The sequence below is a fragment of the Falco rusticolus genome, chromosome 5 (assembly GCF_015220075.1).
Source record: "Falco rusticolus isolate bFalRus1 chromosome 5, bFalRus1.pri, whole genome shotgun sequence".
Taxonomy (NCBI): domain Eukaryota; kingdom Metazoa; phylum Chordata; class Aves; order Falconiformes; family Falconidae; genus Falco; species Falco rusticolus.
Genome location: NC_051191.1, coordinates 16,082,660 through 16,108,970, shown reverse-complemented (window position 1 = coordinate 16,108,970; position 26,311 = coordinate 16,082,660). Strand labels below are relative to the sequence as shown.

The 26,311-nt window shown below is 36.0% G+C and overlaps 1 protein-coding gene across 5 annotated transcripts in view; it reads right to left on the bottom strand.

Moving 5' to 3' along the window:
- Positions 1-26,311, bottom strand: part of ORC5 (origin recognition complex subunit 5) — a 76,445-nt gene that overhangs the window by 28,696 nt on the left and 21,438 nt on the right. For all 5 annotated transcript variants that reach the window (XM_037389548.1, XM_037389551.1, XM_037389549.1 and 2 more), the window contains 4 exons: positions 26,120-26,172; positions 23,849-23,961; positions 20,166-20,213; positions 13,297-13,407 (listed from right to left, as the gene is read on the bottom strand). In XM_037389548.1, the coding sequence (XP_037245445.1) occupies positions 13,297-13,407; positions 20,166-20,213; positions 23,849-23,961; positions 26,120-26,172 (325 nt within the window). The remainder of the gene's footprint in view (positions 1-13,296; positions 13,408-20,165; positions 20,214-23,848; positions 23,962-26,119; positions 26,173-26,311) is intronic.

Sequence of the window (26,311 nt, the reverse complement as noted above, 5' to 3'; positions counted from 1 at the left end):
AATGGCAATCCCCTGTCACTATTAACTAATAGGCAGTCAGGTGAAAACAAAAGATAGATTTTTCAGGATACAATTAATAAGCCATACAGAGAGATGATGCCATTGATGTGCCCCTGCGATACCTGTTCAGTGAATCAAAACAGATTACTTCAGTTTCCCAGTTTTCTAGACTGTCAGTCTAGCATCTTTCACAAGTGCTACAGTCACACAAATTCTTAAAAAGCTTTTCTCTACACCATCAGCGTTACACATCCATTAGAGGCCACTCCAGGCTAGAAAATATCTGTTGCAAGAAGTCTTCCTGGGCCATATGCTTGTAATAAATAAAAAAAGGCTGGAAAAGATAATTTTGTAACAACAATCTTCAGTTTTCTTCTCATGTCTGTGTGGTAATCTCTTAAGTCAATCTGTTTACCCCTGATCAACTATAGCAATTATTTTATTTTTTATGTATATGATTTGTTAGTTCATCTTTTGACATTCTTATTTCTTGCCTAGATATCTAGAACATGGAATGCCCTCTTGTTCGTTTTATGTAGGTCACAGATGGTCTACAACATATCCAGCACTCTTCAATTATTAAAGCAGATCAGCTTGGGTCTTCATAGTCTCTGTCTATGCCTTTTAATAAATACTTCAGCTACAACTGCTCCTATTTTTTTTAAGCTCACTACTAACCAAAGTCCGAATTCAGACCATTTCAGACGACACAGATGTTCTGTCTCTATATTCTACTCCTCATACTGGAATGTTTTAATACATTCATAAAGGATGATAAATTTCCCACTCTTCCTTTTATTTCAAGAAACCTTTCTGGAAGGTAAGCAGGCCAGGAAGAAAAAAAAGTACGTAAAGACATACAAACTGAAAGACACCTCTCAATGTTCTATGCAAATTGCTATGGAGACCTAAGAACATATCCTGTTAGAAATGGCAACATATATAAAATTATAACCATATTCAGAAATAAATGTTAGTTGGAAGACAAAACAGTAACTTGAAGATAAAAATACAGAACTTTTGGTACTGGGATTTTTGTTGTCATCATGTTGGGGTTTTTTAAAGACCTTCCTCTACACGGGTAACAGCTGGGTAATGGATGTTGATCTGAATGAAGTTAAAGCTGTCCTGTCACATGTTAATGAAACACATACGGATCAGCATCTGCTCATCCAAACTAGATCCATCTTCAAATATTTCAATTTTAATTTCAGTTATGCTGTGCCCAAAAATCCACTCTGGATAATTTAAGTTGTATTTTTCAATTTTACCTCTAAAACACTTCCTGAAACGTAAGTAACTGAGTAGCCTTTGATTTTTTTGTACTTAATCTATGAATTCCACTTGCAGAGGTTACACTTTGCCTCTTCCTATTTCAAACAAGAAAGGCAGAATATCCTACCTTTCTTGATGTATTTTGTTTTCTCACATGGGAAAAGATCAGTCTCAGTGTTTTCCACATGACACTGAGCTGTCCTGTAGCTGCTGTTATAGAAATACAGTTCAAACACATACAGTTCACATTCCACTTTCAAGGATGACAGATCATCATTACAGAATTCTGCAAAATAAGCTTCTACTTATTTCAAGGAAAACCTTGTCACTGAAAAGACAGGGTTTCAGCACTTGCTTTCAGGAATAAGTCAAAATGAGTCCAGCAAAAAGGGACGGGAAGGCCAACACCAGCTTGCAAGCCATGCAATGCAACCCTGGGCATGCTCTTCCCAAGTATACAATTCAGCATAACTGGCCAATATAATCCACAGGAGGAGTAAGTGGGAAGGTGAACAAATCAATTATTTCCCCTATTCTGCAAGTGTTCTGACATGGAATACAACATCCCAGAAAGGATATTAGATGCTGAGCTTTTCCGTTTGTTTTACAAGCAATTCAGCATAATCACTGAGAAAACAACTTTTGGTCAGTATGAAGAAAAATTACTGAGAAAACATCTTTTAGTCCTTCAGGATAGAATAGCTTTAGATAGCTACAATGTAAACATTTGCATCTGAGGCTGTGCTGACTCCATTTCTAGTTGATGACACAAAATCAGTACATCAGGACATGGTTCACTGTAACCTAGTACAGATTTTAAAACTTTTCATGAATGGAGTAGTTTTAGATGCTCATGTCTATATCAGGGTGCATTGAATGATCTCTGCATGCCTATTTCTCTCCATTAACTAGAAAAGCACACTAAGTGAATCCCTGAGATACACTTTTACTGTGCAGACACATATATAGCTAGAACCAATCTCATCCTAAATAATCACACTATTTCTTCTGTTGTCCACCCTCCCTCACCTCATGTGAGAAATTAAATGGTAAGGTGGTAAGGACAGAAACCTTTGTGCAGTACCCAATACACCTTCAGATATTCAGCACCATTTTCAACCTTTAAAATAATCATCATCAATTTCATGGCAGATTCACCTGTTGATTAGCCAAATCACAGGACTTTTTCTAAAAACATACTTTTCTGGATCAAGCTTTTCCAAGTCTGAGGTACTGTAGGATTTGTTTCAGCTTATTCTATCACCCTCCATATTTTAAATGAGCACTAAGTACAATGTTTACTATGAATGTAAACTTTTTGTGAGATTTACTCATGTCCTGCTATTAGTTTTCCACATTGCTCCCCCAAATATCTTCCAGTTTTCTTTTCCATAGATTGAGAGACTACATCAATTAACTACCCATCTATCAAGAGGCATTCTTTTGTCAACAAGCTTCATATTTTGAAATCCTCGCTTTCAAATTAACTGTAATGCAGCTGCTTCTTTTGTCCAAGATACTGTGGCAAGCCCCACTACCCCCTATGCAATGAACACAGAAAGCAGCAGAGTCTTTGGGGGAGGAGAGATTTCAAATGGAAAGTCAGTAGCTAGAACTGACTGCAGCTGGCAGGGCAGAAACTACAAGTATTCACCAAAGTGATCCAACATATTCTTTAATGTACCATTTTGCTACCTTGTGCTCTAACATTGTACATGTACACAGCCTCGTGCTTTCCAACCTCATCAAAACCTGGAAGGGGTCCCTAGTACAGATACAATGCTAAAAATTTATTTCACATGCGATACAGCAAAATCATCTGTATTGAAGTGACAGGTATGGTGTAAGTACCTAAAGAGAACGTAGTCTAGGTAGGGAGATGTAAAAGCATCTTAGGCAGGGAGAGGAGGGCAGGGAACATATGACTAAAAAGAATATAAAATTACAGTCAACTCTTCAACCAGTAATTCTGACCATCTTTCATTCTATTACTGAAGTTGCGGTTACATTCATTGCTGTATGTGCCAGGAAGTAAAAGACATACTTAGCAAGTGAAGGCCTGCAAAATTAAGATATTGAGAGGATATCTGCGTGCTTACAACTCTGCTGAAGCAAACACCAAGGAGCAAGTAAAGCTATTTAGGCTAAAAGACAATGGCAGAAAAAAGAAAAGCAGGTAAAATCGGTCTTGAGTAGTCTTAAACATGGAATTAGATGTTAGTTCTACCCACCAGGGAAGCGAAAAAATGGGGACACTCAATGTAACTATTTGACCACAATGAGTAGTTCTAGTTCTGAAACTGTACTTCACTGAACCAGGTTCTATACAAATGTTCAATAAAGAGTTGGTTCATTCCCCGAAACAGACTGTGATCCAAACTGTCAGAGAAATCAGCAAAGTTATTTTTCAGGAAAAGACACATAAAATTTATGAAGTGTTAATGATGTCACCTGAGGACTCAACAGGTTCTTTGTAGTCTTGTATCATCTTTCCAGTCATATCATCTTAAATCAAGAGATTTGCAGGAAAACCCATGAACTCTACCCCAATTCTCTAATTTACCTTATTTCAGTATTGTGTCCTAACTTATTTCTATGAATAGCCAGTGATTCTGGAATAGATTATGTGCATACACTAAATGGTTAAAGCAAAGTGATTACAGAATTTGTAATATACAGGCTGGTTTTAGATATATATGTTATCAAGAGAGGTTGTGCAGCACTTGCTTAATTAATCTTTGCTATCTTAACAGATGAAGCAGATGTACTATTATATTCTTTGTTCTTCCCTAAAGAGGGGATGAGCCGATTATTTGTCTCCAAACAATAGCAGTTCGTGTACCACAGTGAAGAATTATTTTTTTTTTAAATCTGGAAGGCAATCACTAACAAGCTTCAGCTGCAACTGCTTGATGTAAACACAGTGTGAATTTTTTCCTGGACTATTAAATTATGTTACTTCCATTAACTACATGAAACCAATTTCTAAATAGGAATTTAAAGAAAAAGGATGGAAAAGACAGTTTGGAAGGGGGGAAAACTCCCTTTCATCTTTCATGTATCCATATTTACTTATTTTATACACTAACACATTTCATAGATAAGTTAAAATTTGAAGCTTCAAATATTGTTTACAAATAACGTGCTGAGAGAACAGAAGTTAAAGAAACTGTTGGTTGATGCAACACATTCCCTATGTTACATAGCATGCAATCTAAGACATGTGAAGGGCACAAAGGAATACATAACATTAAGTTCACAGGGCCATAAGAATTGTTTGTGAAAGTTATTACCAGATTCACAGAGCATACAAAACTTCATCATTACCGTAGCAAACTTGCATACCTTAACCCAAAATCACATTTTTTTTATTTTATTATAATTGTGAAGTATAAATTTATTGTAAATCTGTTTTAGAAAACCTTATTGTATACCTACTTCCTGGTTTATGTGACTCTACAAATTCTCAGGGAGATGCTACTAAAATGAAAAAAGATTAAATAGAATTACAGTTTTGAAATAAGTTGGTTTTTCTACATAAAAATGACAACAAATTTAGGGATTCCCTTTATCTTCCTGATAAGGACTTCAGATGAGATTGAGTTTATTCCCTCTCTCTCAATAGCCTTTCCCTTTCATAACCAAAATTTCTTCCATAAAACTGGTTTTCAATAATTCACAACAATTTGTCTTCATAAATACATTAAGTGCTTTTAAGACACAGATTAAGTGCCAAGCCGGGCACTTCACAGAAGCTCTTCGCAGAAATAAGGTAAGTTTTCTACCTTAAATTACTGAAAAGAACGAACTCTAATAGAATAGAACAGAATTTGATTAAGAAAGCCTCCCCAGAGATTGTAAAGCTGTATTAACAGTATACTCCAAAAAGTGAAAACATCATCAAACTAGGTCAAACAATATAACATAGCTCAAACATAATTAGTTTTCCTAAAAGATCTTTTCTGTATCAACTAAAACTAGAAGAAATCAAGCATATTAGTATTTTCACAATTTTAATTAGAAAGTACTACTTGAACTAAAAATACTTTTATTTTTATTCACAGCCATGCTGAGACTTAAAAAAACCACAGTCAGCTATTTGGTTAAAAGTAATGTTTTCTCCTTTCCTTGTGCTTAACAGCAGGCGCTCTCAAGCTGCCATAGTCAGTGCTAAAGTGCTAACTATGTCACCATGCTGTGCATCACATTAAGTTCCCATTTCAGCTCATGAATTTCTGCCAGATTAGTCCAGTGACCAATAACAGAAAATGAGAAAATAAGAGTTATTTATTACCTCTTATCATCATCTTTCCAAACCTACTGAAAATCAACAGAGTACTGATCAATACATTACTGCACTTTCTAATCAATAGACAGATCCAGCAAATAAAGCATCTGATGTGTAACACACCTATAAAAGCATATAGCCATTAGGATCAAATACAAAAATAATAATACAATCTTATCAAAAACCTGCAGCTACAAATTTGCCAACCACTAAGAAAGCTGTTCTAACAATTTAAAAAAATCTTTTAGGTATGGGCAACCATGAAGCCACAGGATCAAAAGGCTGCATTACAAACCTGTTTGTACAGTAAACCTGCATATACAAACTATGTATCTATATAGATATATAAAATAATATGTTACATACAACATTTATATAAGACTAACAAATATTCTGTGCTGGCAAGATGTGTCTACATATCTCCACTCACACTGAAAGAAAAGGGGAAGTTTATTTGGACCAGTAATGAGAATGAGATAACCCCAGAGCCTACAGTTTATATTCAATCATTCCTGTCACTGGAAGGCTATGAAGCAAAGGTCTTCTGACAGACTAGATAGAGAGGTATACCATAAATCTTAATACTTCTCATGAAGAAAAAAAAAAGAAGAAAAAAAAAAAGAGAAAAGATGACCTTTTAACACCTAGTTCCATTTTTTTTTCTCGAAGTAAATCTTTCAACAAGAAAACAGGAAATCTCACCACAACATAAACTTCCATAATGAAGTTCTGAATGCTAAACTCATCTGAGAAAAGGACAGAAATGTATTCTACCAAGAAGGTGACCCACACACTTACACAACTAATATTTGCTACAAAATTCTGAATTATTTCAGGCAAAATTTTAGCAGTGACACTACCTGGTTATCCAGAAAAAAGACAAGCACAACGCTTAAGAACTTTCACAGTAAAAGGGAAGCAAAGGAAAGTGGTTTCAGAGAAGAAGCAGAATCAGCAGGAACTTTCATTTTTCCAGCATATTGCTTGTTTTCAAAAAGCCTAATGACAAAACCAACTTACTTACAGACATATAACCAGTACAAGAGCCTACTCTGTATTTTTCACACACTCTAACATAAAAGTCTCCCACTCATCTTCATTCTGTTTTCTAATAAGGCCTCTTAGGGAACAGCATAGCATAAGACACATTTTTAACAAGATCTTTTCCTCTGGAAGCTCACCTACCTGCTCACTTTTCAATAGAGATTATTCTATTAATGTTAAACACTCTAGTCTGGCCAGATATAAAAAGTTCCTATGAGCAGTCCCTGCAACAACAAGGAAAGCTGGAACACAATACAGGAACAGCTGATCTAGCAAAAATGAGTAACTCTCATTCTGCCAAGAGTTGTCAAGTGTAGAATGGAAAACCTAGCATTTTCAAACACTAACACAATCTGAGCTTGTAGAAGCAATTACAGCATTTTCCATTTGTAAAAAACCTGTTGACGAAGTTAACTCTCATAGATGACTTTCAAAGTTGCTGCATCAAGGGGATCTAACATAATGCACTACCACAGCACTACAATCGTGGTGTAGATATCTGGTATCCAGAAAGGCTGCACCATAATAAAAGCAAACGCAACCAGACATCTTTCCAATCTCTTAATCAGAATTTTACCATAGCTGGCAATTTACAAAAAGAAAAAAAAAAAAGGTAGTTTAAATACCAAATTCTCATCTCTAAAAGCAAGATACAAACTATGCTTCTAACATAACAGGGACATAGAAATCTTGCAGGTAAATTGCCACATACTGTTCCAGTTTACATATATAATACTAGCTATTCCTTCACCCATCCATGTAATGCAGACAAGAAAGCAAGAAAAAAACCAAACCTGCCCCAAAAGCCGCCCCCCCCTCCCCTTTAATTAAAGTAAATAACATTCCTCTGGCTCTCTCCAGCTGGAAGCATGCTATACATCAGTGGTTTTGTGTATTTCTAACAGAACCATATCATATTGGCACTTAACACACTATGCTAAATCTTGTATCTTCAGGCTTTTTCTAACTTCAGATAAAAAGCTTTTGCTCTGTAGCCAACAGTTTGCAACGCTGTTTATCATTTTGCCAGACTGGAAAAATTCTAAATTGCTAACCTTCATTCCAAATTCTTACACATTTATAACCACATTAGTTTTAGGAATTTGTAGTACTTGTAGGGAAATTCTGGTGCTTTTCTTAGATCCTATCAAACAGATAAGAAATATCTAATAAACCAGATGTAGACTATGATGTGTAAGATACCTGACGTGTCACCATACAACCTCTGTAGAATTCTCTGTTTCCAAATGCACTATAATCAGAAAAGAATATCTATACAGCTATCCAAATATATTCACTGAACGTGAGTAACAGTAAAACCAAACCCGATTCTGAATGTAGACACCAAACTTTGACCTAACAGTCTAATGCATTAGAGTGAAAATGCAACCAGAATTGAAGTTACTGATCAGTTACCTACTCGCTAACTTTCAGCTATTAGTGTATTCTGAGGAGTTATCACGCCTCTCCGCACAGATGTCTTTCCAAACATTCAGGGATATATTAACTGGAATAAAATACCAATAGCATGCAAGACAAAGGGTTTGATTCCATTTTACCTAAAATATATAATACCATAACTCAAAACTACAAGTATATCTAAGTCAAGCCTTTTTATGAAAAGCGTATTTCACAAGAAAGCAGAAGCAAGTTAAAACATCTAAAAATGAAAAACGGTTAGGAGAACTGAAATGATTTGAAGAAGTAATTGAAAACAACATTTTGGTAAAGGAAAAAGTATTGGTTAATTTTGGCTTGTAAACCCTAACTGTAACAACATCTGCTTGCTCACTGGTTGTGATATGAAATTAACAGCCCTTGTCCCCTTCAATGTAAAATGAGCTGACTTAATTTAAATTGGTGCTGATAATTCTTGCATGGTATTTCATGCATAAATTCACTCATGTCCTATACTAAGGCACATTTTTATAAAAAGAATAATGTTGTATTTCTAAATGTGGGAAACCTGAAATGAAATACTACTCTTCTACAAATCAGAACTAGTAAAATCTCAGAACCTTTCCCAAATGCACTTGAGATAGGCATTATAAAGTTTCTTTGTATCCCTCCATTCTGTACTATTTGCACTTGGGCACAATGCACATTTCATATTCTGCACAGTGGGTCCATGTGTACACACAAATCATACTCCTGGCTGCTCCCTAAGCCTGAAAAGACATCAACTGCTGTGCCTAGGTAAGGAGAGCCTATGATTTATCTGCTGTGGTAGGATGCAGACTGCATACCCCAGAGCTGCACTCTTTAGCATTGTGTGAAAGTACATTTGCATTTTTTCACCATTAAAAATAGTTTTATCTTTTAAAAATACTTCAGCCACATGCTCAGCCTAGCCATGTATTAACCAGGCCATCGACTGCACGAGTTCTGCCCCATGCACAGAACGTAACTGCCCAGTAGTGGTGGCAATATCATCTCCAACCTGTTAAATTATTACACAAAAGTGCATCTGAAGAAAAACGTTTAAAGATCTCGTGCTCCGAAAGGGCTGCAGAAATCCATAGTGTTTTAACCTCTGTTATCTCCTGGTTTAAAAACCAAGCAAATAAATTCAAACAAACAAATTCAGTGACATGTTACAGTAACACACAACGTGTTAAAAAACAGCATCATGACAAATTAGAACTACTAAGAAAAACAGTGAATGTTCTGCACGAAAAAAAGCACTGAAAATTTCCCAAGTGAATACAGACCTATATCTACATATGTACTGAAATCAGTAGTCTAAAACAAAATAAAAAAAAAAAATCTTACTTTAACTTCCTCTCAAACAATTCTCACTAGGTGTATGACAATTTTATTTTAAAAAAATCACGCAAAACCAAGAGAAATTGCAACTTTAAGGGGATAACTGAAAAAATTTTCATTTGCAGAAGTGGAAATTTACATTTGTTTTTTTTATCCCGATGCCACTGCCCTGTACTACTTAACAAGGAAAAACAAAGTGAATGAGCCCAATTCTTTCTCATATAACCCAATTACACCAAGAAGTCAGAGCACGAAAAACTTAGTCTCTTACACAAAGATCATGCTTCTGAAAGGAACATGTTAACTTTTTGTTTAAAAAAACCTATGAGACCATTTTAAGGACTAATTAACATTAAAAGGCAAAAGTTAGATTAAGATTCAAATTTTAAGTTGAAATTCTATTTAGTAAAATTGAAACATTTTCAATAAACCCTAGCATTAAACAGAAAATTGAAATTTTGCTGCTTATTAGCATAAAAAATCTGCTTTTGAAAAGCTAATAACCAGAATTTTCATGTGAATAGAAATTATGCACAGAAACAAGAAGCAATAAGAAATATCACAAAATCAGCAGCATGACAGATCTTAAAGCAGCTGCTGGTCCTTCTTGAATCTTGACTGAGATTGTTGATCAACTTTAAAGCCAAGGCATGCTATTTTCTGACAGTACATGGGGAGAATTAATAAGTATTTGGTTCATGTACAGCCGTTCAGTTTACAAATTAAAGAGCACATAAAATTAATGTTGAATTAGTTAAGAAGCCAAATATTTGATTTAGAACATGTTAAACTTCTGCACAATTCAAGAATGATTTCCATGCTGTACACACAAACAAGAAAATAAAAGCTTGTGGTATCTAACAGTAATACGTAAATGTCATCAATACTGCTAAGGATAACCCAGCTCCTACATATTTACCCGATTCAAAAAAATACATTTACAGAATAACTAGTGGCAAAAATCAGTGGAATATAAATTGTTTTAAACTATTCAAGAAGAAAAAATTGCAATTACATATTACGCCTAGATTAAACTACTTACGAAGTCTACTTCAAATTCTGTTGTATTTTATGTTAGTTTACATTAAACACTTCAAGATTTTTTAATTAAATTGAATGCAAAAATCGTTTTCATAATTAAAAATACTTTAAAATAATTTATGACATTTTATTTCTGTATAAACAGATTTAGTTTCGATTTCTTTGCCCCTCCTAACCTGGTTAAGGTTTAATACAATCTTTTTACATCTTTCTTTTAAATATATATATCTTTATAGCTTAATCTGCATACAGCTATTCTTTGATAACACTGCCATCTAGTGTACACTATAAATTAAGAGTGAAAAACTTGAATTGTTTCATTCTGCAATTTAGTGTCAGGAGGAACGACACTCCATGTACAAACTATGTCTTCAGTTCTACTTAACTGTGCATTGAAATAATGACATTTGTTCTCTCACCTGGAGTGCATGTCAAATACGCAGACATAGACATTTTGAGAATACACTGTAAAACTGTTATACAAGATATTCACAACTTAAGTATACCAAGATAGTTTTGATAGCCAAAGAGACTATACAGTGAATCCTACACACAAAGTTTTACTATGTAGTGCTCCCAGTTTTGTCATAATCATTCCTTTTCACATTACTTGAGTAAATTGCGCTGAAATTTGCTCCTGGAGATTGTCAAAATTCAGGCAAAACTGTAAATTTCATAGTTGCAGTTGGACAATCCATTGTTTTGCTTCTTGCCTGTTCTTTCATTTTATGCCTTAAAGGTTGCCCTCTTTCCATCTCAAAAATGAAATGTAGTTTAAAGATCATAGTGACAAGAGTCTTCTAACACTTGAAGAAAGAAAGAAAAGCAGAGTGCACACGAGTGCACCACAGAGCCAGAGCCAGGGGCAGGGAGAGAAAGACAGAAAGGCATTGATGAGAGAGAGAGAAAGGCTTGAAACAAGAAGTACCTACATGGTGAACCATCAGTAGGTTTACAGGACAAGTGAAACCAATCTGAACATGAATTGTATCTTACTTTCTTCTGAATTTCCTTAAGGCTCAACATGACTCCATTCCTTACTGAACTAAACCTAGATCAATCATTGATAAACTAACATCATTAAACAAGACAATCGCCTTTTGCCTCAGTACCCTGAGTTTCAGCTTCAACACTTCATGTCTTAAATCAAAAAATGCACAAACCAGAACAAAACACAGAACCAGTGTCCTGTAAGGAAAGAGGCGTGAGCGATACCTTGACGAACAGACCTGATCAACAGACTTCACAGTACCATGAATTAAAGAACCAACACAATGCCCATAAAAAAGCAATTACCTCGTGCTACATCTGACACTGGCCCCCCAAAAAGTGAATAAATATAGCCAGCCAAATGTATGCATTTTAATGAACACTAAGGTCCCTGTATTCTTTGTACTCCAAAGTTGCTACAAGTAGCTACAAGGCTGCAGCCATCATCCAGTCTGTCAGAAACCGCCTGCTTCAACAATCTCTGGTGTCCCTTCATATGGCACTCACCCATAGGAAATTTCACATAGCTTTGAAATACTAACAGAGTTAGGGTTCCTTCTGAAAGCACAGTGAATTACTGAGGTGCCAGATGACAAGATAGGCAAGAAACAAGCAGAGGATGCATAAACATCTAAACCTGATTTTTTCAGCCACTTCCTGAACACCTCTGAGAGCTAATCCATTGACCTCCCAAGGGGTACAGACTGTAGACTGAAAAATCACTCATCTAATTACAAAAAAAAGTAAATGCTTGTATTAACAGATTTTGGAGGTTGTTGTCTAATAATTTCTCATGCCCCAGATCATATAATAACCTTTAAAGGAGCTTGAGAGAAAACATCATGTGAAGGTGTGAGTTCCCTACAGCGTCTGTAAAGCACCCTGGTCCGCATCACTATTAAGATATTCACATAGCACTGAATAAACCAGTACTACAATCCTCTAGCTTCTCTATTGCCTGATTTTACAGTATGTATATTTATGGTTAGTTATTATACAAAGTTGGGAAACTAATTTTGCCAAACATTTGTGTGAACACTGAACAGTAATGATTAAAGCCGTAGCAAAATTAAGTATCTTGAGCATATGTTTCCTAACTTTACACGGACACAGACATCAGATTCAAATAATCCTTGGTTAAATTTGAGACCTAACAAGGAAAGGTAGAAAACATTTCTGCAAGTTAAGCACAACTGGAAAGCAGGACAGAAACTGAGATCTTCTGAGGTGGAGATGAAAGATCTAAAAATCACATTGACAACAGAAAGCCATCTTTACTTATACAGAATAGGTATTTACACTTGACAAACTCAGAGCACTAGAGAAAACTCCAGATTTACTTAATTCCACTCAACTCTATAGTTATGCTGCCATCTAGCGAAACAGGATACCCGCTCTCCTCTGTAAGGCTCTTAAAAGCTGGTCCATGGAAAACATTATCCCTACAGATACATGCGTCACAAACACACACCTTTCGCCCGCAAATAGCACCTTATTCTTCCCTCTGCTCTTTCTTCACCACTACATTGTTGTAACATGTTACAAAGGAACTAAGTTTGGCCATAGGACAGTGAACATTTATATACTTCACTTGAAACGCAAGCAGGCTAACAGGCTTCAATGAGAAGCCAAGGACCTAATCAGCGCAGATCACAGCCTGGGATCAGAAGAAAGTTTGCTATTAGAAGGTTTCAGACCATTACACAGATGAAGTCTTGAATTCATAGTTAGTAATGCAGATAAATACTACTCTGAGCCTTCAATTCCAATTACTGTTGTGGTTATTTTCTCATTACATTTAATTAGAATGACAACTCACAAAAAACAATGTAAAACCTTTTCAAAAATTCCAGGCAGTAAAAAGGAAATAAAGAAAGTAAGCACACACCCACCTGGGAAAATATATTTGCAGTTGGAGGAACTCTGTTGTCCACAATACTGTACAATATTGCTAACAATCTGTCCAGGGGAAATGGCTTTGGCCCAAGGAGGTGATTGCTGGTCTGCAACAGAAACAAGACTTGTCAATCCAATAGATCTTCCGTGGGGCACCACCGGGGGTTATTCTCACATCTTTTTAGCCTCTGGGGAGGCACTATAATTCACAGTAGTCTTTCATACAGCCTACTTACATATTATGGAGAACACTGAATACATGCTTATTGATCAAGATAAAGATACAGACATAGACCTCTATTTAACATGGCAAGAGTTCAAACTGCACAAGAAATCAGAACATTTTTGAGCTATAACAGAGGATCTGATGCCAACTTTCCTGTCACTACGTTTATAAATTTACTTGTCATATTTAGTTACTTTGCCCATTCTAAAGATTAAAGAAGACAGACTATATTTTATGGCATTCTCAAGATACACAGTTTTCTTCAGTTTCTCAACAGCAAGACAAGTTAGGCTTCTTAAAAGCACACAGAATTTCCAGCTAGTGAAAAATTTTAAAGGTTTAGAATAATTATCTACAGTCTGTCTATAATACACTATCACCTACACAGAACTGCCCACAACAGAACTATACTTTTTATGAATCTATAAAACCATCAACCGTTTTGGTTACTGAAGACTGAAGATTTTACTGGAATTTGCATTTGAAAAAAACATAAAAAGAGAAGATTCTGCTAAAGTATCAATGTACCCACTTTCTTTGAATCACTTTAGCCAAAACCTTTTCTCTTCCTCTCACAGAAATGCAAAGTCATAACAAGAGTTTCTTATCTTAAACGTCATACTAAACTACTCTGAAAAACAGCCTTATGGTCTAGAACACGAGTAGAATAATTTGGCAATGGGCACCAGCTGTAATGCAGGAAATTGTATCTAAACACAGGAAAAAAAGCTTTTTTACCTGAGGGCACTACAACTTACTGCCCAAGACAAGGTTGTGGAGTCTCCATCATTACAAATATTCAAAACCCAGCTAGACATGGTCCTGAGCAACCTGCTCTAGGTGATTCTGCTAGAGAACCCATGTCACTGCCTGGCTGTCCTCAGAAGGAAAAAGGTTTTCCTTATATCCAGTATAATTACACTCATTGTTTCTCACTATCCACCATTGTATCATATAGTCTTTATGATCTCTGCATATACAGGACAGGCTACTTTTGGGCCTCCCTTCTCCAACTTGAACAACTGTAATTCCCTCTGCCTCTCCTCGCAGGGCAAGTGCTCCAGCCTCTGACCATTTTGATACCTCTCTGATGAACTTGTTCCAGTTTATTGATGTGTGCCTTGTACTGGAAGGGGGCAACACTGGACTGTGTATTCAAGATGCAGCCCAAAGAGCGTTGAGTGTGAAGGCCCAGCATGAATCTGCCTCCCACAAGTTCAGCTGGCTAAAATAGAGAGTTCAGCTGGCTGAGCACAAGGTCAGCTCCTTTGCTGGTAAGAGCTGCTGTATTAAGAGCTACCTACCAGCTACAGACAAACGTTATCAGAACACAGCATATTTACCCCACTTTGCATTTACAAAGCTATTCTGTCCCTTATCCTTCTTTTACACCACCCTCTTCATCTTCACACCTCAGCTGACACTGATGGACATCTTGGGCATTTCAGGTTATTGCATGTAGTAACACCAAATTCAGTTGAATGAACAGAAATAGGAGTTCCTGATTTTTCGTTGTTAAATACTTTTAAAATAACCAATTTTACAAAAAGGAGAACATTTCATAAGGCAGAGCTGGGCAGTATTACAACTCAGGAAGCATTGTTAGGACTACAGAGATTTATTTATGACCCAGACTGTCAAAAGTTCTGACAAGGAAAATACTTGTTTCCTTTTAAGGTTGTATTTCATTCTCTCTACTTTGACATCCAGTTTCCTTTTTTGCAGTGTACATTGATTTATTCTTACTAGCACAGCAGCCAAGATTAAAGAGAAATTTCAAAATAAACTTTGTTTCAAAATGCTTCTGGGAAAGAACATCTCTCAAATAACCCACCAGCAACTCTGTGCTGTTAGTCATCAATAAAACACAACCACTCATTTCTTCAGCAAAACAAAAAAGTATTTCCAATACATATTCTAGATTTTCAAATCTAGGAAGTGTCCCCAAAGCTACCTCTTGGCTAACAAAGAAATAAATGTGAAAAATAATGGAAACGTAGTCAAAACTTCAGCACAGCACTCTCAGTTAGAATGCAGGTATGGTGTAAGTTATGAACTGTACAATTCCCTGCCCTTCTGCTTCTAAACATGCCAGTTATGTGAAACATACTCTTTATTATCAACAGGGAAGTCAAACACACAGTAATTAAAAACTGCGCACTCCAAGCAGCTAGCAAGCATACTTAGCATGTTTGCTTTCTGAAGCTGTGTTTAGCATAAAGTTGCTTCACAGGTTTCTTGCTCTTAATATTACCAGCTCTCTGCTTAGACAGAATACTGGTTTGAACTTTCAAATTATTTGAGAGAAATGCTATCGTTTGGAAAAGCCAGAAGAGTTAATTCCAAGAAAGTATAATTTCTTGAAGAAGCACTTCATTTTTATTTCTTTGAGAGAAATAAATTCCTGGAAGAACAGGAATGGTTTAGAAAGTCCTCCAAACAGAACATAGTATAGAATAACAATTTTACAAGTCTTCTGCAAGGAGCTAAGGCATAATACTGTATAGAACAGTATTTATAAAATCCAAGGGATCCCTCAGCTCAGTTAAAAACAAAGACAACTTTCACATTTAGAAACTGTCTTCAAAAAGTTTTGTAGCCATCTAATTAATTCTGTCTGTCCTCTACCACCCTCTATCATCTTTCCCCCTTGGCAATACGCTTGCCTAATGGTTCAAAAAAGACTTTTCCCCAGTTGCCACTATCTGTGCTTGTGCTTTTCCTGTACTGTGTCAAGAGTTTCATGTTCCCACTGTTCAACTGGCCTAAGTCTTTCATCGTCCCACAACTGCAAACCATGTATAGGCATTCCAGAATTTCACAAACAAGAATGAGAACCAAAAGCATTCTTTAAAAGGTAAAAGCTTAACACAAACTAAATTACCTGCACAGAAGGGAGAAAGTCCTTAGCATCAGTTGGCTGAATTTTCAACCTTTTTAGCACACGCTGAAAAGACAAAACTACACTTCTCACTTTTTTAGCTCAAAGCATTTCTGAACTTCCCTGGTTGCCATACAAATAAAGCATCTTAAGTTGTAAGCTAGGAATTCTGATACAAAACAAAACCTAGACTGAAGTTGAAGCAGATATACTAGACAAACTTTTTTTCCAATTAAAAAAAAATCATCACACCAACACATTTGATCTTCTGACAGGCTGACATCTGAAAAATCATACTCCTGCAAAAGTAGCTTCACCAGGAAGATCTCTCACTTGTCACTAAACTGGAAAAACACTGTTCCAGGGCAACCATGCAAAGAAACCCAACAAATTGTGCTGTTATCAGCAACAAAGCAACTAATAGAATAAGGACAGTATTTTCCCTCATTCACAAGATTTATTTTTCTAATAAAAAACCCACAGCCTCTGGACTGAACAGAGTTAAGAATCAAAAGATATTTAGCCTGGCTGTATCTAAACTTTTAAGGGTTTATTTCATCTAACGTTAGCTTCCTGCCAAGTAGGTATGTACAGCCAAACTAGTTTTCTACGTTCCCATTATAGCCAGTAAAAAGTCTAATCAATACAATTTATGGTGCAATTCATCTAACTGAACGTATAACCTACTTTAGTATGAGACTAATCACACCCTACACTCCAATGACTGCATTGACTAGCTCTGCTATAAAAAGATACTAGCTTAGATGCAGGTACCCACTTGGAGTTACGTGAATCTGATCTGTAAATTGGTCTTTAGACAAGCTTCTCTGAGGGAAGGTATACTGACACACCAACTGAAGCAAATCAGCCTTTATTTGTAACACTACATAATGTAATTGTCACAGTTTAACCCCAGCCAGAAACTAAGTACCACACAGCCACTCACTCATGCCACACACCACCACTCTGCAACAGGATGGGGAGGAAAATCAAGAAAAATGTACAACTTGTGGATTGAGATAAGAGCAATTTAATAATTGATACAAAATAAATAAGATCTAATATAATAATAATGTAAAGGAGCGAGAAGGGGAGAGGAATAAAATCCAAAGGGAAGGGGAAAAAAAAGCAAACAAGTGACGCCCAGCACAATTGCTCACCACCTGGTGACCGATGCCCAGCCAGTCCCTAAGTCCTAAGCAGCCACCAGCTAGCCCTGGCCTACCCTCCTAGTGGATACACCCAGCATCTCTATGGTATGGAATAGCCCTTTGCCTAGTTTAGGTTAGCTGACCTGGCTGTGTCCCCTCCCAGTTGATTGTGCCTCTTCAGTCCGCTTGCTGGCAAGGCCTGAGAAACTGAAGTCCTTGACTTAATATAAACATTACCTAGCAACAACTAAAAAGATGTTATCAACATTATTTTCACACCAAACTCAAAACACAGCACTGCACCAGCTACTGAGAAGAAAATTAACTCCATCCCAGCTGAAACCAGAAGAGTAATCCTTTACCCCTGTATTTCAGTTTCCCTCACTATAGAATCATAGTACCAAAATATACAAAGTTTACATCTGGGTGATTGTGTATCTGTACCAATATTTATAAAGGTTACAGTATAGGAAAAGGAACATAGATAGGTCTGGAAGATCCTCCCAGGCACTGAGTCCTGTTCCCTACTATCACAGCTACCCTGCCTCAAAAACTGTCAAAACCAGACTCTGCTATGAACCTACAAGCACTTTCAGTTTCTGGCATCAATACTTATAGCAAAAAGGGTCCTTACCCCTGAAGTGACACCATAAGCAGAGAATTGGTGCGCTGTAACTAGAAGCAAAGTTACTTGAAGTGCCACAAAGTTCCTTTCCTATTCATTAATCCCTAAGACACACTCCAGTTTATGTCACACAATCAAAGTTTTGTGACACTGTCAATTCAAGAGATATTTTCTGTTAACTATATTTACCAGGATTACAAAGCTGTAATTCTCTTCATTTGCATTCTTATAAGTTCTTCCTGATCATGCAAGTTATTACAGCTGAACAATAAACCAAGCTTCTTTAGCTCACACAAGTACAATCACACTTTCAGTGTAATAGTTCAGTGCTTAGGTTGCAGGCTAATATAAAGTCTACAAAACTAGAATTAATCTAATCAAAGAAGTAACTGAAATCTTACTCATCTTTTTGACCATTAATTTTGTTTACATTACATTTGAGTTACCCTCATTTACAGTTCTTTCCTTAGTATCTCCATCTGTTCTGGTTTTGTACCTAGTCAGTAGCATTTAGTTTGCTGCAGGAACAATAATAAAATGAAAACCAATTTATCGTTAATGTGGGCACTTCTGAACACCAAGTAGCAATCTCAGATACAAGCCCATTTAACATAAACAATGACACAAGAGAACAAGCTCTACAGTACAGTTAAGGTGATCGTGACCTCAGAATTTCTTCATCAAATCTCTATTTTCCCATTCCTTTTATGTTCCTAGCTGTTCCCATCTCATCATCCAAGTTGGAAATCTATTGCCAACAAAAAATAAAAAAACACCTTTCCTGCAGAGGATGCAAAGAAAGAAGATGATTTTGGTGTAACATAAAATAATTATTCCTTCTCCTGAAAAATATTTATCAACTAATTAAGATGTGGAGCTATTTCAAGAACATAGCAGTCCTGAAAATCATTAAATGCTCTGGAAGTTCTTGTGAGTTCATGTGCCAGGGACAAAACACATGAGGTCTACATGTACAGGGCACATGCATTCAGAGACTTCAAAATTCTTAAATTCACATAAATATCTACCTAAAAGTGAAACACTTCATACTGCTGAACTAAAAGTATGCTCACTTACACTTTCACATGCAAAAACTGTGCTCCTACAGAAATAAGAGAACTTGGAAAAAGTCTTTGGACAGCCAAGGACTCTCTTCTTGCAAGGGCAGGAGAAAAATTAGGGAAAAGGCTATAGGCAGGATCAGAAGCCAAGGATTATTAGGCAACATATCATATTAAATTTTTTCTCATATTATTTATACTGCCTGTAGTTTAGAGAAGAAAAGGATATAACTATTATTTCAGTAGGAATTCAGTGCTGTCTGCACTGCTCATTATTTATAGATTTGTTTAAAAATAAGTCAAGTTACCAATGTTAAAATTTGAATTGTCTTTTTACATTAGTTATAAATATACATACAGGTATTTATTTTTCCTAGCATATCAAGCCTCTGTCAGTAAAAACTGGTATAGCTCCACTGAAATCAATTAAGTTTAGCTATTTATAATCATGAAAAGGTCAGTTAATAGTCTGACGGATCCTTAACAACAGACAGAAGTGCAAAGTTTCCAAGCCTCAACACACAAACTTAAGGTGTTATACCTCACTGCATCACTGGGAATTAAAGTGACTCGACTTTCAAAGCTACTAACCACCTATTACTCTAATATCTTTGACAGAAATTCCAATATCTGGCTCTTCCCTATATTATGTCCTTCAACTACCTTTTTTAAGCACTTTTTGTTATACACAAAAATATAGCTTTAGGAAGCAAATTCATGCTACATTTACCTTTCAGTGAAATAAAAATGTGTGTATCATACAGAAATTTGTAACATACGAAACAAATACAATAATAATTGTTATTTATGCAATTCTGTTGTATCTAAAGTAAACAGTGAGGTAAAATAAAGTATACATCCAGCAGTACAGCAGAAAAAATATTTGTTGCCAAGCTCAGCTTAGAAAGGTAAAATACATACCTTTTCCTGTTTCTTCATAAAGTTGGTCTTCCTAATTTTCCCATGATGCTGTAAACAACAGATGAGAAAATATTATATGTCAGTTATTTTATGCCGCTTCTATAGCAAAGAGAATCAAAACCGTGAACAAAGGACAGACACGTTACATATGGTAGTACACTAGTCTGGGTCTGCTTCTTTACTACACCTCCAGTATTACTAGCAATCCTTCTTACTAGAAGCCTTAAAATTATACTTGCCTTACTTCTTGCTTCATTGTGTTGCAAGCGGTGCCAAGCCAAAAAACAACACAAGAATATTTTTTTGGTGACATGTGTGACTTTTTTTTTCTGATCTGATCAGGGACTGATGAAAAGAGGCAGTAAAAATTTGTTTTTAATATGACTTCATGCCACCATCCTACTCCTATCCTCAATCATCTAATGAAAAAGACAGATGTTTCATTTCTCTTTCCAGACAAGTTTAAATGATTGCCACTTCATTTTTAAAATGTATCCATGCATAAAATCCATCTGAATTTTCACCTTTTATCTGCTCCATTTTAAAATTTGGATGGTACACAAGTTGGCAGAATGACAAGCAGGAACTAAATCAATGAAATACAAAGACAGCTCAAGGTGCAGGAGCTGAACGACAAAGCGAAAAGGCTGCAGGGAAACATCATTTAAAAAGGCACAGTTTTAAAGTAGCCTTAAGAAAGGAAGGACTATCCAGAGTATCAAGTGGGTTTGGATCTCAGCTGAAAAAGTGAAGGCAAGACAAGGACAGAAATACAGTAAACAAGATGTTACAAATGAACGTGTAAAAACAAAAAATTTAAAAACACAAAGACAGCCATGAAGGATGACATGTAAATGATGTATAAAACTAGTGGAGAGGTACATATATAATATTCTTTAAAAACAGTTAAGTGCTATTTCTCAAAATATCTGAAAAAAAATTCTCGCCTGTTGAATTTTTCCACTGCCTTCAGAAATATACCTTATTACTAAGTATACCTTACAAGCATGGTCAATGAATAAGGGAAAAAAATATCTCAAATGAAGGAATTAACTTCTCATTATCATGTTTAAAATCTTGTACTTAGTGTTTGTGGACCTCACTACTCAGCCACGTCAAGACGATCTCAGTAACTGTGCCTCTTCTTGACTGACTTCTGAAGAGCTTAATATTAGACAGGGCTTTAAGTTTCCTTTACATCATGTGCTAGATTAGAAAAAAAAAGTAGTTCATTCAATGATACATATCACACATACTTAGAGACAGCAAAGTAATCTTTTTATCATGCCTTTGAAAAGAAGGCTGCAGTGGTAACAGAGACCTTTTGGAAGGGAAAGTGATCAAGCCTGACATTATATGGCATTTTAGTGATGGATCACAACATACTGCATTCGTGCATTTTAAAGGTTATGCTGGGATGTCCATATGGTGTATTTAAGTTATATCAAAAGTGTTTCAAAGCAAGTATGCAGGTGCCCTATTTCTACGCAAGCACAAAGAAACGTAAGAAATTCAGGACTAATTTTCAGTTAGCTTTTAATCCTGGTTTCTTTAAAATGATAAAAGGAAGACTTTATATAGATTGCTATACTTTTTTGTTTTAAAGACTACCTTTCAAAACCAGCTTCAAATTATTCTCTCCATCTACTGCAAAGCTCTTAAATTTTCACATAACTAACAGCAGCGCTGTCAATTACTGCTTCATCGCTTTATCAGTCTGTTAGCATTCCAGGCTGCCACAACCTGTGACTTTATCTTTAGCTGTAGTATATGCTAGCACCTGTACCAGCAGTGCAGTGTATAGGCTAGCACCTGTACTAGTAGTGCACATTAGCAGCTCAATGACCATCTCTTTGTTTGCAGCCCTTTTGCTGTCTAGCACTCCTTAGTCAAATCACTCCAGAAGACTTTTCTGTAGTCTACTCTGAATCTCATTATAAATCTGATAAAACTAATTCTATTTTCACAGGCCACATGACTCATGAAAACATTCAGCTTGAACAACACCCACCCCCCCACCCCACTCCCGAAAAGCATTTACTTTGTTGGGCTTTGAGATGCAGCTGTTTCTGAAATTCACCTTAGCACCTGATGAAGGGCTAACTGCTATCCGATGATACATGTAGCAACAACCGTAAGGTCTCCTGATTCACCAATTTTTAGCAAAAATACTTAATAACAGAGATTGAAACACCGTCATAGTCCCTGCTTCAAAAACCATAGAAGGTCATGCTTTTTGTGCACAAGTTTACTACAGTTCAGGTGCAAGAGTGGAAATTAACTTCAGAGATACTAAAAAAGGAGAAACAAAAAAAAAAATGTAATTGACAAGGCTGGTCAGTGAACACAAACAAGAAAGATATGGCACTTTTTGATAACACGCTTTACTGACTTGACTGTTGTCAGCTTTCCCGTTTCTTTGATTTCCAAGATCGATATGGAAAAATCTGGGCAAAACCACTTCTTCAGCAAATAAATCTCTCACAAAGAAATTGCTTTGGCCAAGTGAAAAGAACAAAGGTTGCCCTTAAAGAAAACTTGTCAATCTGCACTTACTACAAGTAAGCCTCCATTCTTCTCAGGAAAGGACTAGACAGAAGGGTGAAACAGCTACAGCTTTCAAAGTAAGATCATAACAGAAACACAAAACCCATATTTAAACTAAAAACTTGCTAGTATATCATCACTAGGAACTGCAGGAACTTTTCAAAACATGATTCTACAATTTTTTTTTCAAGAGGGAAGAAGGAAGCAAGCACACTTGTACAGATTTGTCTTGCTCCCATTTTCTCAGTTGTTCAAACCTTCTATCATGAATACCATACATACACACATGCATACATTAAAACACACTGTAATAATCTAGAAAACCTTGGCATTGGTAAAATGCATAGAAGGCATAATTGCCCAATCACTTTTCCGATAGCTGTCTTCCTGCCTATGTTTTGTCATATAAAGACCCCCAAAACAACACAATGAGGCAGGCTTGAGGAGCATAAAGATCCTGGGTAAGAAAGAGACAGATTACAAACTACGGCACCATAGCATTTGTTTGTGGCATGACCACAACATAGCCCAAAGAAAAAGAGAAGAAAAAAAAATTCAACTTGTACATGGCAATAACTTAGAGAAAACAGGGTTTAGCTCATTATTTGGTAGTGAGGATTAATATATTCACCCCAAAACATGCACTACCATCATTTCAATACAACATGTGCCAGCTAATAGAACCACATCTTCTACAAAAGCAACCATTTTACATTTCTGTTTCAGAAGCTTAAAATTGTGTAAGTTAACAATGCCCTACGCCATTTTACCTCATAAAAGGCTAAAGGCGGTTATGGTTTGTATCTTACTCTGGAAATTTCAGTGTGGCTTATACCTAAGGACACTGCAAGTACTCCACTAAAATCTTTACCAAAGGGAGCTGTACCAACTTACAAAAGCAAAGAACAATACCTGTGTTATATAACAGTGTTACACATTGTGGCATGAAGAAGTTGGATTTATTTGCCATTAGTAACGACGAAGTGATCGTTACCAATCACAACATGTGATCTACAGAAAAACTTCTGATCAAATCAAATGACGCACACAGAGAAACAGAACAGTTGAAGGGTTTTAAACAAGGAAATGCAGTATGCAGGAATACCACAAGCAGCACTAAGAAAAAATCTCATTACCTTAAGAAAGAACCTTTTATCTGTTCTAACAGGATTGTAGGAGGCAAGGTAAGCAGCTATTAGAAGAAATTTGGAGTAATAAGGAAGTTCCACATGTGTATGTGCAGAAAGTCCTATAAAATAAACAAACAGTTTATGAGTCACTGAAACCAGTCTGACCATCCACAAACTTCAAATTAGACTTGCTTGCACTCTTCCTTATCTCCTGCTCTACTCCTGTAGCTAAATGAGTATGGCTACTTTCTCAACTCCATTATCACAGACATAGTATCAGTCAAGGGCCAAGAAATGGCACAAAGCTAAACAAAACTAACATTCTGGACTCCTTATGAATTCATCTCAGAAATTTTAACTGAACCATTGAAGATTCATAAATCATAAGGTGTGATCTCCCTAAAAAAAAAAAAAAAAAAAAATCCCAGGATACTTTCATTTAAGATTATTTTTTTCTGGCAAACAGGGCAGATGAAGAAATATGTTCAAATATAATGGCAAAGCTTTCCTCCAAGATCCAACCTTGAGGGTGCTCCAGACTGTGCCAGACAGCTCAGCCAGGAATAGGGATGACATGGTAAAGAAGCCGTGCTGCACTTCTGAGAAATAGTTCAGCATCTCACAATTTTTAGCCAATGTTTTATTTGCTACAGAAAATGGTTTCAAACTTTTAAAATTGATCCAGTTGACCTAGCTTGCTACCATGTATATAAAGTCTCACACATTAAATGGCACAAGAACTACAGTCTAGTATTTTCCTTCCCTCTTTTTACTTTTACTTTGTATTTTTTCCCTTTACGTTCTCCTGCTTTTGTAAACGTAGTTGCTTCTTTCACACAGATAATGCATATAAGTAGGACGATCAAACCACCTTACTTCATCAGTTGTCTAACTATGGAGACCACTAAAGGGTCTCTCTTGTGCCTTCTTTGCTTACAGATTTTCACTTCAATGGTATCTTGTTCTGTGAAGTACCTGTACCCTTATGCTTAATTCACAAGCATCAGCAAATAAAGATCAAGGAATCAAACATTAGAAGTTAAGATTCAGAGCCCCCAGTGTGATGAGAAGCATCCTAGATGACAGCTAGTAACAATTTCCTCTCATGTGGGCACAAAAGGACAGCAGTTTTAGTTTCATTTACAATCAAGAGACTGCTTTGTGCTGCATGTTAATTACAAAATCCAACACCAAATAAATTTACTTTAATACAGAAATATCTGTTTCTACACCATTCTTGACCTGGCAATATTGCATCGTGCACTGAATTATATGGTTATTTACATCTACAGTAAAATTTATTATAATTGCTTTCTAAGCATGTTATTATCAAATGCTTCTTACCAATAAGGCAATTTTTCCTTCTACATATACCTAAAAATATTACAAAATGCATTTTCAATAAAGCCTCCCTTTTTTGGGTTCTCAGGTGCAAAAGTTTTTCATGACCATCCAGGCACAGAAGGAGGGAGTTTACTAAGAACACTTTGAATGAAATTCCTTTCATCAACAATGTCAAAAAATTTCTGATCATAATGCAAATACAGGAAACAGTTTGATCACAGCCGCTTAAATTGTCTTAAGATAATTGCAATTTTACCTGCTATCTAAAGAAGAAATTATTTGTCATGATAAATAATATGGATTAAGTGTTCCCAAACTACAAACTGGTCAAAAGACCGTGACTGACTGACATACCAGGAAAATGCTTCAGTATTTCTTCCTAAATTGTGAATGACAGCTGACAGATATATTGAGATTCAACTTTCAAGCCTGTCTAAAGTATAAAATCAACAAACATTTACTCCTTTAATGAAAAAACAGAAAGGATTCTTGCAATTCTGGTATTTCTCTTTGCCAAGAAATCAGGACACAGCACAGTTGTTTTGTTTAGGAACATGTTAATCCAGTGTAATACACCAGGTATAATATTCCCTTCTCCCCACTCAGACAATTCTGACAGTTGGCACATGGAGGTCTGACCATCAGGGGTCAGCTCAGTCCTCATCCATTCTTACATAAGAAATACTGATTTAAAGAAATCTGCTTTTACCCACAAAGGACCTTAGAAAAGATTACTACCAGGATATATGCTAGGGGGGGAAATAGTCCTTTGTAGAACACCATTTCTCAAAAAAACATGATTACCCTGAACTGTAACTGAATGCTAACAGGTACCTTCAGCTATATAATTTTATTCACATGTTCTCAGATAATAACCACCAAGTCAAAGGGAAAAGTATACATTTCACATTACAGAGTTACTGTATCCAATACCTTTCAACTGCCCAGGTTCTCCACTGCCACGCTGGAAGCTCTCCCACTGTGAGCTAAAAGACAAATAATGCAAATATATAAAGACAAAGTATTTGTTAAGTCTTTTAGAGAAAACTACCTGCTTGGTATATATATATTTTAATTTCATTACACTGGCTAGGATACAGTCAGTAAGAAACTAATTAAAAATTA